Source organism: Mus pahari, chromosome 19, assembly GCF_900095145.1.
Source record: "Mus pahari chromosome 19, PAHARI_EIJ_v1.1, whole genome shotgun sequence".
NCBI classification, from domain to species: Eukaryota; Metazoa; Chordata; class Mammalia; order Rodentia; family Muridae; genus Mus; species Mus pahari.
In genome coordinates, this window is record NC_034608.1 from 36,943,678 (window position 1) to 36,957,753 (window position 14,076).

The 14,076-nt window shown below is 40.3% G+C and overlaps 1 protein-coding gene across 1 annotated transcript in view; it reads left to right on the forward strand.

Annotated features, from left to right (window-relative positions):
• Positions 1-13,515, forward strand: part of Agpat5 (1-acylglycerol-3-phosphate O-acyltransferase 5) — a 39,526-nt gene extending 26,011 nt beyond the window's left edge. Inside the window, exons 4-8 of the mRNA XM_021219139.2 lie at positions 463-552; positions 5,943-6,033; positions 7,903-8,064; positions 9,664-9,787; positions 11,834-13,515. Coding sequence (XP_021074798.1) covers positions 463-552; positions 5,943-6,033; positions 7,903-8,064; positions 9,664-9,787; positions 11,834-12,059 — 693 coding nt within the window. The 3' untranslated portion in view covers positions 12,060-13,515. The remainder of the gene's footprint in view (positions 1-462; positions 553-5,942; positions 6,034-7,902; positions 8,065-9,663; positions 9,788-11,833) is intronic.
• Positions 13,516-14,076: the final 561 nt, after the last annotated feature.

Consider the following 14,076-nt stretch of genomic DNA (forward strand, 5'->3'; position numbering starts at 1 on the left):
AACTGAGTTATGGATGGTTGTGACCATGTGGGTGCTGGGACCCGATCACCAGTCTCTGAGAATACTTGTATCTGCTGAGCCTTCTCTCCAGTCCTGGGAGTGTGGATATTTTAAGGATACTTTTAATTGACTCGGTGAATGACAGTAGAAAATCAATGAGTTAGAATCCAACAGAAAAAGCTTTTAAACTAATTCTTTTAAAGAGAAGATATTTTAAGTGCTAACAAAATTAAATGTGTATTTTTCATCATGGAGTTTTACTTGGGTTCTGTAGAAATAGAATTTTCAGTTACATATTGTATAGTTGGCAATATTTAAATATTAACTGTAGCTTCAGTTCTGAAATGTAGTTTTAGTTTTACTCATTGGGAGTACAGTTTACAGTTTCCTTAATAACTACGGTGATTAGTTATTAAAGAGTAATTGCTCTTTCTTTTTTTCTTTTTCTTTTCTATGTACCAGCATGGAGGAATTTATGTAAAACGAAGTGCCAAATTTAATGATAAAGAAATGAGAAGCAAGCTGCAGAGCTATGTGAACGCAGGAACACCGGTAAGTGTGCCCGCTTTTATTCCTCAACACAGGTTAAGATTTAAGAAGTTAAGTTCTTAAGTCATTTTGAAAATATATTACCCCATGTGGAACGATGGAACTGGTTCAGGGTTTTGTTGAGATAAACTGTCCTCGTGGCTGTGAGGTAAGGTTGCTGCGGATGATTGTAAGGTTTCTCCCGAGTAACTGTCAGTATTGGCTCAGGAGGGGCAAGGGTCTGCCTCAGTGTGTAGATGATGCAGCTCGCCAGAGCCTTACACTGAAGCCCCAAAGAGTTAGTCTTCACATGAGATTTAGTTCTAGAAGTAGTTGCTTTCTTTCTGTGTAAATTTGGATTTTTATTGTAGGAATTAAAGTTAGTTTTCTTTTAAAACCAACCAACAAACCCAAAGCAGTCCCCTAGTGAAGCATCATTCTGTGTCAGTATTTTACAGAACTTTTTTCTGTAAAGGGGGATAAAAGAATTCAAATCTTCTATCTCAAGAATGCTAACTGCTGCCAACTGCCTCTCCCCAAGGCCCCTCTCTCTGTACAGACAGGCATGGCTATGGTGAGGACGTGGGGAGCTCTTGTCTTTCTCCTCTCTCTGCTTCTCTACCCTTTCTCTTGTGACCTCCACTTACCAGGCACTGGGAAGCTGCACACCAGGTGACGGTGACCAGGGCCTCGGCCTGTGCTTCTGACCAAGCACTAGATCAGAAACAGTTAGCAGGCTACAGTGTTGTTTTGTGCTGCGCACTGTATTAGATTGTGTTTTCACACCTTTGGGTTTTGTGATGTTTTGATGAAGTACCTGGTACCATTCTGATTCTCACTTTCTGGGTAGATAGAGTTTATTCAAAGTCTCAAGGCATATGAATGGAAGAGCTCCTCTTTACAGCCATTCAGGTAGCATGCATAGCGGCTCTTCTGTATTCTCTCTCGTGTCTTTTTTTTGTGAATCTGATGTCTTGTTATTCACCTACAATGTGGAGTAATGGTCATAAACATATAAAGTACTTATGACTTTATCTGCCAAATTGTATTTAACTTTTCAGCTTTTTTTTTTTTTTTTTTTTTTTTTTTTGGTTTTTTTGAGACAGGGTTTCTCTGTGTAGCCCTGGCTGTCCTGGAACTCACTCTGTAGACCAGGCNGAACTCACTCTGTAGACCAGGCTGGCCTCGAACTCAGAAATCCACCTGCCTCTGCCTCCCGAGTGCTGGGATTAAAGGCGTGCGCCACCACGCCCGGCTAGCTTTTCAGCTTTTAATATAACTTTTTATATAACAATTAATTTCTTTTTTAAAAAATTGAATACCAGCCTGTTATAGTGGCATATGCCTGTGTTCCTAGCACTCAGGAGACAAAGGCAGAAGTGTGAGAATTTCAGACTCATACTCGGCTATATACAAGACCCCAAATTTGTGCTAGATTCTCCAGTACAACCTTGAGTGGATAGAGTGAGTGTGGTTGGCTTTTTTGTGTCCCTCATCTTTGAAGGAGATTACTCATCCTTGTACTGTTCTTTAAGGCTTACCCCTGCAACCCACTGTAAGTACACTCTTGCTCACAGTCCTTTAGAACCTCACGCTCTTTCTCTTTACAGACACCATGTCATTGCCCACTTTATTATTTGTCTGAGGTCTACAAAGATTATGAAAGAGTTGTATGCATTCTATTGTGTAAAGTACCTGACAAATAATAGAATTCAAGAATGATTTCTTAAATGAATACTAAAATGAATAGTTTGTTCTTGATTTTTTTTGATCAACAGATCAAAAAATATTTAGATTAAATATCTAAGATACAAAATATAATACCACATGAATTATTAATCATTAAAGTGAGTAATCAATCTTATAAATGACTGACCCTAAAACTCATAGACATTAATAATTGCTTTCATTGCTTAGATATAAACTTTATTGATTAAAAATACGTTCTCATGAAAGTGATTTTTGGTAGTTCTGGAAACTAAAATATTTTTCTTACTGCTTTTTATTCTAGTAACTGATAATGAATTTTAATTTTACAATTTCTTCTGCAGTTCCATAAAGTATCTGGTCAATCGCTATTATCCAATATGAGAATATATAACACAAAGTATTGATTTTTAAATTTGGCAGTGATAAGATTGAGCATGTGAATGAGGGGGTCTCTGGTTCTTCTCCCTTCTCTTGGGTTCTTTTCCTTTTGTTGGTTTACCTTTTCCAACTGCGATGTGATGGGTTTTGATTATCTTATTATATCTTATTTTGTTATGTTTCATTATTATCTCTTAGAATCAATATGTTATATCACCTCCACTCCCACTGTTAGGTGTCTCACCAAGCTAAACAACCACATCATGTCACGTTCTGAATACTACCATAAGTGTTGTTAACCTACTGACCCTTGTGAGCAGAGCCAGTTGGCCTTATCCTTAGCTGGGTGGCCCAGGTTCCTCCCCACCACCATTCTGTCCATCAAAACTGAGTCCTTTCCCAAGCACACACAAGATACTGCTCATCTGAGGACTCTTCACATCCACCAAATACTGCCGATACTGCTCCTCGGCAGAAAGGGCCTCTGGTCCTATACCTACATCTCTTTACGCCTTCACCAATGCCTTAGGAACATGTGCTCAATGCCCCTGTGGGTCATTTCCATTTACAGTAGGGAAATTTGCCTGATAACTTGCAACACACCTATAAAGAGCCCTTGCTTGCTCTCATACTTAGAGAAGATAATGTACTCACCAACTCCACTCTATGCAACCCAGTCTGCTCTGCCCATGCCAGTCAGACACGAATCTTACACTTGGATTCAGGCTGATGAATCTACAACATCACCCACTCCATGTTTCCTTCTAAATCAACAGTTCTAGCCTGAATGCCAGATGCTACCCAAATCTAGTCTAGTTAGCCCTGTCTGGAGTAACCCTATCCTTGAGGATTAGACCAGGATGCATCCTGCACCAGCTCCCTTTGTCCACCTGACTTCATCCCACCCGTGCCATATCCCATGCTCAGGCTCCACCCTCCATGCACAAAGCTGGCTTTTCCAGCTTCCTTCACCTGTATCAGACACAAATAGCAAAAGGGGTCGACGTGCCTAGGTCCTGTCACAAGACCATGTGTGGTAGTTTGGAAGACAATCTCCACTTGAGACTCAGATAGCTGGGATCCTGGCTCTCGCGTAGTTGTACTGCTGAGATCGGTTTAGGAAGTAGGACCTTTCTGGAAAGCACATAACTGGGGAAGGGAGGGCTTTGAGATGTAAAGGCCCCACACAATCCCTAGTTCAAACTCTACTGCCTGCTCAAAGCGTGAGGCATGAACTCTTAGTGTTCCTGATGTCATGGTTCCTGTCCCTTTCTCCCCTAGAATTTTAAGTGTAAATAAACATTTCTTTCTAAAACAATAAGAACAACAAATCTGACACTGATAATGGATTTTAAGGAGTCTTCTCTGGATAGGAAAAAAAAAAAACAAATGAATATATTTGCATGGGTGCTGTACTACTTTTGTCATTGGTATAACCTGACTGGAGCAACTTAAAGGAAGGATTTATTTTGATTTGTAGATTGAGAGTACCGTGACTAAGAAGGCATAGCAGCACAGCTGCAGCAGCGAGAACATAGGCTGCTAGCTCAAATCTCTGCAGATCTGGGAACAGGACAGGACAGGAAGCTGGGATAGTTTATAAACCTCAGGACCCATCCCATGGAGTTCCTTGTCTTCCAGTGATGTCCCATGTCTTAAAGTTTCACAGTTCCCAAAGCAGCGCCTGCCGTCTGGGAACCAACCTGTGGTGGATATCTTACAACCCGAGAGGCATATTTCATCTCTAGCCCTGTAGGTTCATAGCCATCTTACAGTTCAGTGCATCTAGTCCAACTTCAGTCTAATGGTCTTATAGTTCCAACACTTCAAAACTACAAATTCTTAAGGGCCATGGGACCAGGTTTATCAGAGCAGTAACACCACTACTAGCTTTCTGTGTTACCCACTTCTCTTAAGCTCTGGGTGAATTCCTAATAGGAAGCAACTTGAGAGGAGGGTTTATTCTGGCCCATACTTGGTTGGTACATTCTACCACGCAAGGGTGGCACTGTGATATAGCCAAGGCCATCAGAGGATGATGCTGTTTGCTTACATCTGGGTGGGACAGGAAATGGTCATTCTCAAGGCCCGCCCCCTTGGTGACTTCTTTCAGTTAAGCCCCATACTCTAAACCCTCTACAAGCTCCGAACATAATGCCACCAGCTGGGGATCAGCTGTTGACAGTGCTAGCCCAGGGGAGCAGTTTAAATCCAGACCAGAGGAGCTGAAAACACAGAACTGCAGAGGGGCTATGGGACTCTATACCAGCTTTGCAGATGAACCACAGCATTTCTTTGTGAGCTTGGTTCATAAACAAATGTATATTCTACTATAGGTTCCTTTAGTGGGCATTTCATACCCACAAATTTGTTCAGAAAAACATGTTTTATGCTAGCTGTGTAGGGGATAATACCGCTGAAAGTCACTTGAGTGTGGATAAGTGACATAGTTATTCCTCTTGAATCCCTGTCCTGTTTCTGTATTATGTTTACTTGATGAGTTTAATTTGTCAGTTGGCTACCAATTAAAAAGTATCTTTTTTTTTTTTTTTTTATATATAACACTCAGTTCTCAAGTTAGGAGTTTTGTTATTACATGGCCTTAATATTCACATTTTAACCTTTCCAGGAGTTAAGTATAAAAACTTATATCAATTTTGACTTAGTAAATATCTATTACAGACACTATATTCTTAGTTTATATCATGAATATGAGGTTGCTTAAAGTAAGTGATGTAAAATACACTAGGGAATGCTTATAAAATGGAATGTTGTGAGTTTTTTGAAACACGAGTACTAAATTCATAATCAGTTTAAAAATAGATACACTGTTAGCTTCAATACTGCTAGATACATACCTATAATGGCTGAAGATTGGAGCTTGGATATTATAAGTGTACTCTGTGTATTCATGCAGACATATAGCAGATTCCACTAGTATGTGTGGTTAATATGTGTTAATAAAATTTTAATGCAAAAGTAAAATGTCATGTTTTATTATTGGGAACCAGAGGGGTTGGTTGTGCCGATTTTAAGTCAGTGACTATTAGCATATATTAGCATATAAAACTATAAGAAACAGTTTTAGGATTTTAAAGATTGGCTTTACCATAAATGTAGAGCTATGTTTTACTATAATCCGTATTATGGTCGGCCTTAATTGAATCTCTGCATTTGGTTACTCTGCTCAAAGTGAAGGTCATTTATTAACGAATATACATTTTCTTACCATAGGAAACACTACCTCAGCAATAACAGAGTTAGAATTGCTAAATTGATGGTAACAACAATGGACTCACACAAACTAAGTTTATTTATGCCCACAGATGTATCTTGTGATTTTCCCAGAGGGAACAAGGTATAATGCAACATATACAAAACTCCTTTCAGCCAGTCAGGCATTTGCTGCTCAGCGGGGTAAGTAAAGATTTGACTGTATTCAGAAAAATACTTTTTAAGAAGAGTGATCTTTGTTTCCTTTAGAGTCTTCCTAGAGAATATGCGTTTCTTGTAAGAACTAAGAGAGAATGTCCAATCTCCTACAGAGCTGGGTGTATTCTTACTAGTCTGTGTCGGAGAGGTTAGGGTCGCAGGCTTGCTATGGCACATATCCCATGCTGTGAACTGAGTTAAAATGTAGGTAAATGATATCCCAAGCCTGGTGTATAACATAAATACGCACATGGGGATGTATATGTAGCACATATGTAAACACAAGTATGTGCATTGTAATTAGGAAGTGGAGGTCGGGGCCCACTGCAGGCAAGTTTCTAGTGATGCTGAGCTAATGCTGAGAGGTGGAAAGACCAAGAAGGTTGGAGCTGCTCATTCTGCAAAGGTCAGAGCTCACTGTGTGCCATAACTTGTGTGTTCTGTCTCCCTTTTGATACAGTTTTTTTGTTTTTAATTATTAGTTCTTAAAATCCCATAAAATATGGGTTCATTGTGGTCATCATTTTCATACAAGTCCTTCAAGTATACACCCAGAAAGTATATAAATACACTAGGAAGAATCAGGCAGCTAATGACTTCAAGTTTCGGAATAGTTAATGCCACATCACGCTTCAGAACTGACAGGCACTTAGTCAGGGTCATATTCATTCCAGGTGAAGACTAGAGGAGGTCATGCCGTCTGACTTAGGATGGAAATTTCCTTCTGAGCAATCTCAAAAGGGCTAGGTCTTAGTTCTAAGCATAGTGTCTGTGGTTATCCTAAGCAGACGTTAATGTACTGGGTGTTAGAAGGCACAGACAGGCAAGAGTTTGCTGTAGATTTGTTTTCCTTATATGTTGACACCACATCTAACCTGCTATTTGAGCTTCTAGTCCTAATAATCTCATAAAAAGACTGGTCGAGCCAGAAATGGTGTGCAAAGCTATGATCCCAGCTCCTGGGATCAAAAGTGGGAGGATCATAAATCTGAGGCCAGCTTGGATCTGTCTTAGAGAAAAAAGAAAAAAAAAAAAGTCTGGTCAAGGTAACATGGAGCCTGGAAGTTTCACAGGGTGATTCTGTAAAGGTCCTGAGACAAGATGGCCTCTAGTGGCGAATGACTTAGCTGACAAGAAAACTTTCCCAGCTTGGTTGACTTTTCAGACTTCATACAAGTTTGTGAATAAATTACACTCCTTCTGCCCTTGGGACTGAACTCAGATATGTGGTTGTGGGAATGGCTTTCTTTCCCACACCACCCTGCATTTTAAAAATTCTTCTGTAGACAGTCCCACCGTCCTGTAGCTGTAGCTGTTCTTCCTTATGTAGCCGCTTTCCCTGAAGAGAGGCAGTACAGACTTCAAACCCGCTTCTCCCTAGTCACTGTTCATAGCAGCACATCGAAAGACCTAGTGCTTCCTATGAAATTGTAAGTACATACTGGAGTCCAGGAGAGGGAGAAGCCAAAGAGAGTGAGGGAACACTGAATTCTGTCCTAAAAAAGACTGTGTGCTTAGCAAGATGCTGCTGTTCTCCTGTCGTGTCTTTCTTGCCAGAACTTACCAAAGAGAAGGCTCGCGGTGAGTCGTAATCTTCCCAAGGACCAGCCTTCCCAGCTTCTCGCAGCATGTCTCATTCATGTAGATATTTAATGGATATATATTCAGTGGGGTTGACCTAAGTGAGATGGGAATGTATGCGAGCATTCTAGGTGTGAGGTTATAACATTAAACTTTAATTCCCATCTATTTATGGTAGTAATTCCCATCTATTTATGGTAGTTGCTAAGTAATTTAGATGTTGAATTTCATATATTCCTAATTATGACCACATTGAATCTACCTGCTTTCTAGGCCTTGCAGTATTAAAACACGTACTGACACCAAGAATAAAGGCCACTCACGTTGCCTTTGATTCTATGAAGAGTCATTTAGATGCAATTTATGATGTCACAGTGGTTTATGAAGGGAAGGAAAAAGGGTCAGGAAAATACTCAAACCCGCCATCCATGACTGGTAAGTCTGTATTTCCATAGAAGCCGAATAGTGCGTGGTACAGGTCAGACAAACTCTTGTCCGTTCATTTTGCTTTGGGTTTGGTTTGGTTTGGTTTTCAATAGAGGGTTCCGCTATGCAGCCCTGGCTGGCCTGGAACTCACTATGTAGACCAAGCTGGCCTTGAGCTCCACTACACCCAGCACTGATCACCCACTCTTTTATGTGTTTTGTTTTTGTCTTGAGCCTTCTTTATAACATGTTTGGGAAGGACATTGTCATTACTTACAAGAAGAAATATGGTCTTTTTCCAACATGCTAGATTTTAAGGACTCAGAACTCTTGCCTTTGTCATGTGACCAGAGGGCTTTGCGTGAGAATAGTTCAGGTAACTGTAGCCACAGACTCAACATTTGACCATGGGAACTGATGAGAATGGAGTGATGGAAGATTCTGGCCCCTTTCAAAGAATTCATTTTAGAGAGAGACGAGAGTGGGAGAGAAGAGAGACGTGGTATTTTGCTGCGTACAAAAGAGATCTCTTATAATCTCAGTACTAAGGAGGAAGAGGCAGAGGATGATGAATACAAGGTCAGGCTGAGCAAACTAATAAGACTCTAAATCGGAAGTCAAGGGCTGAGATGAAGCTCAGTAGGAGAGTTTTTTGTCTGCCATACGCAAGGCCCTGAATTTAGCTCCCAGTAACAACAAAGCGAGGTGAGGGTGGGCAAAATCAAACACTTACTCTTGGAGACTCCCTGTGTGAATATTACCACACTCCAGTTTCCTGGAGAGTAAGTAAATACTCTCCAGAGATATCCGATGAGATTCTGCTTCCTGGTAAACAGGAGGCCAAGAATATTCTGTCACACTGAAAATGCAGTGAAAGACATGTTCTAAGGAATGTCTGCACTCCAGTGTGTTGAAGACTTGAAGTTTAAAGACATTTTCCCTCCCTGACTCCAAGCACTCCTTCGGTATTGAGTATTTTTCTAGTGCTTATCTTTATTTGTATATTAATCTTCAGGAAGGTGATGCAGTTTGACAGTCAAAACCAGCCAGTTTTCTTTCATGTTTTGTGGATGGAATTGGCTTTGACAGTAAATGAGGAAAAGCATTAAAATGTAAAAAATTCTAATTTTTAAATACTTTATTTGGTTTTGGTTTTGGTTTTTTCGAGACAGGGTTTCTTTGTGTAGCCCTGGCTGTCCTGGAACTCACTTTGTAGACCAGGCTGGTCTCGAACTCAGAAATCCGCCTGCCGCTACCTCCCGAGTGCTGGGATTAAAGGTGTGCACCACCACGCCCGGCTTTTAAATACTTCAAAAGTTTTATGTTAGTACACAGAGTGAGAGGTTTCATACTAATGTCTGCGTACCTAGAGGAAGGATGGCCACTCCTCCAAGGCTCGCTGTTAGAAGTCAGTGAAGGCCAACTTGGGCTTAACAAGAGATATGTGCTAATGAGTTTTTAATTTCAGTTTATTACTGCAAATGATAAGTGCATACCTTTTTTGTTTTCATTTCTTTTAGTCTTAATATTTCATTTTTACTGTAAATTACTTTGTATAATCACAAATTCTAAAGTAGTAAGACATGAAATTTTCTTCTTCTTTGTTAGAGTTTCTCTGCAAACAGTGCCCAAAACTTCATATTCACTTTGATCGTATAGACAGAAATGAAGTTCCAGAGGAGCAAGAACACATGAAAAAGTGGCTTTATGAGCGTTTTGAGATAAAAGATAAGTAAGTGATAACAGCTCCAGCATTTAGAAACTACAGTTCAACTAAATATCATTATCGTAACCTGCTTGAAAGGGGTCTTTTTATCTTTACTATTTAGGAAATAGTAATCAAATTTGCATAGACAAGACCATAAATACTTAATATGTAACATGTTTAATGGTGCATTACTATTGTTTAACAATTGAGTTTGACATTCTACATTAGTTTGGCTGTTGATTTCTCTACCATGACAACTCAACACAGGGATGCATTTATTCCAAAGTCGATGGCACAGCGAAAGTGAAACTAAAGTCTGTATTGTTTCAAGAATGCTTTTTGTGAACTCAGGTTAAGTCTACTCTATCCTTGCGTGCTCACATTGTAAATTTTCATGAGTCACTGTAAAAATCATGACATGGTGGCCTACCTGCCATGTTTGCTGGACAGTAGGCTGCTGTGTGATAAGATATAAAAGAGCCTTTCCTCTGAAGCTACACGGGGAACACAAGGCTGGGTGGGGTCTTAGAGCATGGGTGAGCACAATACCCTTGTGCTGTGGGAAGGAAGGGAGTTGTTATTTTCATGACGAAATTGTCCCCTTTCTTGAGTTAGTAGAAAGTATTGCAAGAATGGAGAGTTCAAATGAAGCTTTATATTAGATTTATGCCTTGTGTTGTCATGTGTTTCTACCTGACCTAACTTTTCAACCCAGCAGCTCAGGATTATTTTGATGATGGGAACAATGTAAGAAGACCTATGTATCTTAATAGGAAATGTTTTCAGAAAAGGAGTGGGCAGTGTTTAATGCCCATCCATTTGCATTACAGCCAGTTAACACACACTGTTGTTACCTCTATGGAAATGGTTCACAAGGCAGTAGGAACACTTTGTGCCTGTCCTGCTGTTAGAATCTTACATGTTTAAATCAGAGGAGAATGAATGAATTATCCTTTTTATGATTTCATGGGAATAAGTTTTGGTAGGTCTCTCTGTCACTGGCCTCTTGTTAAAGAGACACCTTGACCAAAGCAGCTCTTCTAAGAGAAAGCATTTGTTGGGGACTTCCCTGCAGCTTCAGAGGTTTAGTCCGTTATCATCATGGTGAGGATAGGGGGCACTCAGGCAGGCATGGTACTGGAGAAGCAGTTGAGAGCCACACTCTGATCCACAGGCAGAGGGACAGACTGAGCCTGGCATGAACCTCAAAGTCTCTCATCCCTACCCTGTATCCCACCACTATAACACACTTCTTCCAACAAAGCTATACCTTCTAATCCTTCTTAAAGAGTCACCACGCCCAGTGACTAAGCATTCAAATTTGTGAACCTATGGGAGCCTTTCTTACTCAAATCACCTCAGCAGGAAAACTCCTATGCTATAAGAATTTCTTTTCTTTCACGTCTTTGAAAGCTTGTGTGATTGGATCATGGCCTCACACATGCTCAGTAAGCATTTTACCTTTGAGCTCCAGCCTCAGCCCTTTTCATTGACTTATAGGATGCAAGCTATGGGAGGAAGGAGAGAAGTTGAAAGGCCATTTGTTGTATGAATTGGGTTGGTAGAACCACTTACAGATGGAAGTTTTACAAACAAAAATGAAGCTGGGGCCATCAAGGCTCAGTACTTGCTGCTCTTCCAGTGTTCACCTGGTGGCTTTTTAAATGTAACTTCATAGTCAATGGCTCTGACACCCTCTGTTGGCCTCTGTGGGCAGCAGACACAATCATGGTATACAGACATACACACTAGCCAACACCCATGTACATAAAAGTATATAAACATAGCTTTATCTTTAAAATACCCAGAGTCCTCATTAAATACTTTAGACCCTGCCAAGTTTTGATTTTCGTTTCCATGTGATGAGGGTCTAATACCATGTCCATACTGTAAGGAGTGAATGCCCTCCTGTGCCTCTCTGACACCTCTGCGCTCATCCCAGTTTTCTAAGGAGCTGTACTTGCTCAGCAAGTACTCAGTATCTACTAGGTGGTTTATGTTTGTTTGTTTCAACACCAAAAATGTCCAAAACTGAAAGATCAATTCTATTGTTTTTCATTCTGGCCACAGGTTGCTCATAGAATTCTATGATTCACCAGATCCAGAAAGAAGAAACAAATTTCCTGGGAAAAGTGTTCACTCCAGACTAAGTGTCAAGAAGACTTTACCTTCAGTGTTGATCTTGGGGAGTTTGACTGCTGTCATGCTGATGACGGAGTCTGGAAGGAAACTGTACATGGGCACCTGGTTGTATGGAACCCTCCTTGGCTGCCTGTGGTTTGTTTTTAAAGCATAAGCAAGTAGCAGGCTGCAGCCCCGGTCTCCTACTGATGACTACACGCTGCATCACATTGTTTCCTGAATTAAATAAGTTTCGTTGTTGTTGTTGTTGTTTTGTTTTGTTGTTTTAAGCCTTGATGATTGAACACTGGCTAAAGTAGAGTTTATGACCACAGCCAACATGCATTTGATTTGGGGTGAACACATGTGGCTTTTCAGGTGCTGGGGTTGCTGGAGACGTGGAAGCTAAGTGGAGTGTATGCTGTTTTTTTTTTTTTATGCTTTCATGAATTAATGTCCACTTGTAAAGATTATTGGATACTGTCTGTAATTCAGAAGGTTGTATTTTAACATTAGTTTGCAGTATGTTTCGCTATATTGGTTATCTTCCATTTGACTACTTAGCAGCTCAGACTCTTTACTAAAGTATTTTACATTTTGAAGTTATGTGATACTGTTTGGTTTTTGTTGTTGTTAATTTCTGAAAGTCAATGAAAGACACTGAAGTGATGCGTTAAGATGTTCCAAGAAAAAGGTGAGAATTATTCATGGCAAAAAAAGATCTGTCTAGTGTATATTTTTATTATATTGCTCTATTTAGGTAATTTTCTTTATATTTGCAAAATAATGAACATTTCTAATATTTATTAAAATGCTTGATTTGCATACCCCCATTCTACAGAGAATAATGTGTAACGTGTCAGAACAGATTTGAAGCTCTGCTATGACTCTGTCTCCTTTGGCAGAGCTTGTAGTAGCCCGGCTTCTGAGTCGTTTTGTTAGTACCTCCAGCACCTGTGCCATTAAGTACTTATAAATGCAAGGGTCCCCGTTATCCTCGTATCGGAATGGACATCCACAGAGCTCTAAGGCGATGGAAGTCTGCCAGCGTCCTCTCTGTCCTAGCACGTGCCTTCTGCCTGGCTCCCTTTGCTTTGGCACTGCATTCGATCTGGAGTATAGGTGCTCACAGTTGCTCTCTGCTTGTTTCAGCCCTGGCTCTGGCTTTGTGTCCTCCAGTGGTGCTGTTCACTGTTGGGGTGCAGGTGGTGCTGCCCCGACTCAGAGGGGCATCTCCCTGGCTCCTGAGGGTGAGCCTTCTTGGCTACCACAGAAGTATTATGCGTTTGTTTATGGCAAGAGCCATCAGGACTGGATAAATTTGTTATTTCTCTTTGATTTCCATGGAGCCACACTGTTGGTACATGTCCCCTGTGAACAGAGCTACCTTCTGGGACAATATTACACTGTCGTGAGTCATGGGACAGTGTGTCCTATGGGAGGAGGCTTTCTAATGTGTGATTTGCCGTGTTTCTATGTTGTAATTTAAGGGTGATTGCCTACTAGTCATTCAAGGTAACATTTCTGCAAATTTCATACAGATTTTTGTCACAAAATTACTATACCAATGATCTAGTTGAAATAGACCAATTGAATCACAATAAATAATTTTTTTTTTAATTGAGGGAAAATTTACCTCTTGTTTTTTCAAAACCAGAAAAGGAGCCATTTCAAACATCTTTGAAGAGTCATGTGCTGTCACTTGTTTTCTATGTGTTAGTATGTATATTCATGTATGGATATATGTATTCACACATGAATATGTATATTCATACACACGTATACCAACAGAATATAGCAGCCTAAAAACAAACAAGCTTGTGTATCACGTTGTAATGGTTTTTACTTACAAAGTGAGGCTGAAATCGATTTCATGTCTTTGTTAAATACATTTTTTCAGCAGTCCTATTTTTCAGCAGTCCTATTAGAGCTTATTTTGACCAGATCAAAATAAGTTTAAGTTCAGAGACTTTAAATATGGCTGAGGAGGGATTGCTCAGTAGTTAGGAACACATGCCACTCTTTCAAGGGCTTCAGTTCCCAGCACTCATATGGAGGCTCACAGAAGGCTGGAATTCCAGCTCCATGGAATTGGACACATCCTCTGGCTTCCATGGGTCCGTTGGTCAGTCTCTCTCTCTCTCTCTCTCTCTCTCTCTCTCTCTCTCTCTCTCTCTCTCTCTCTCTGGACA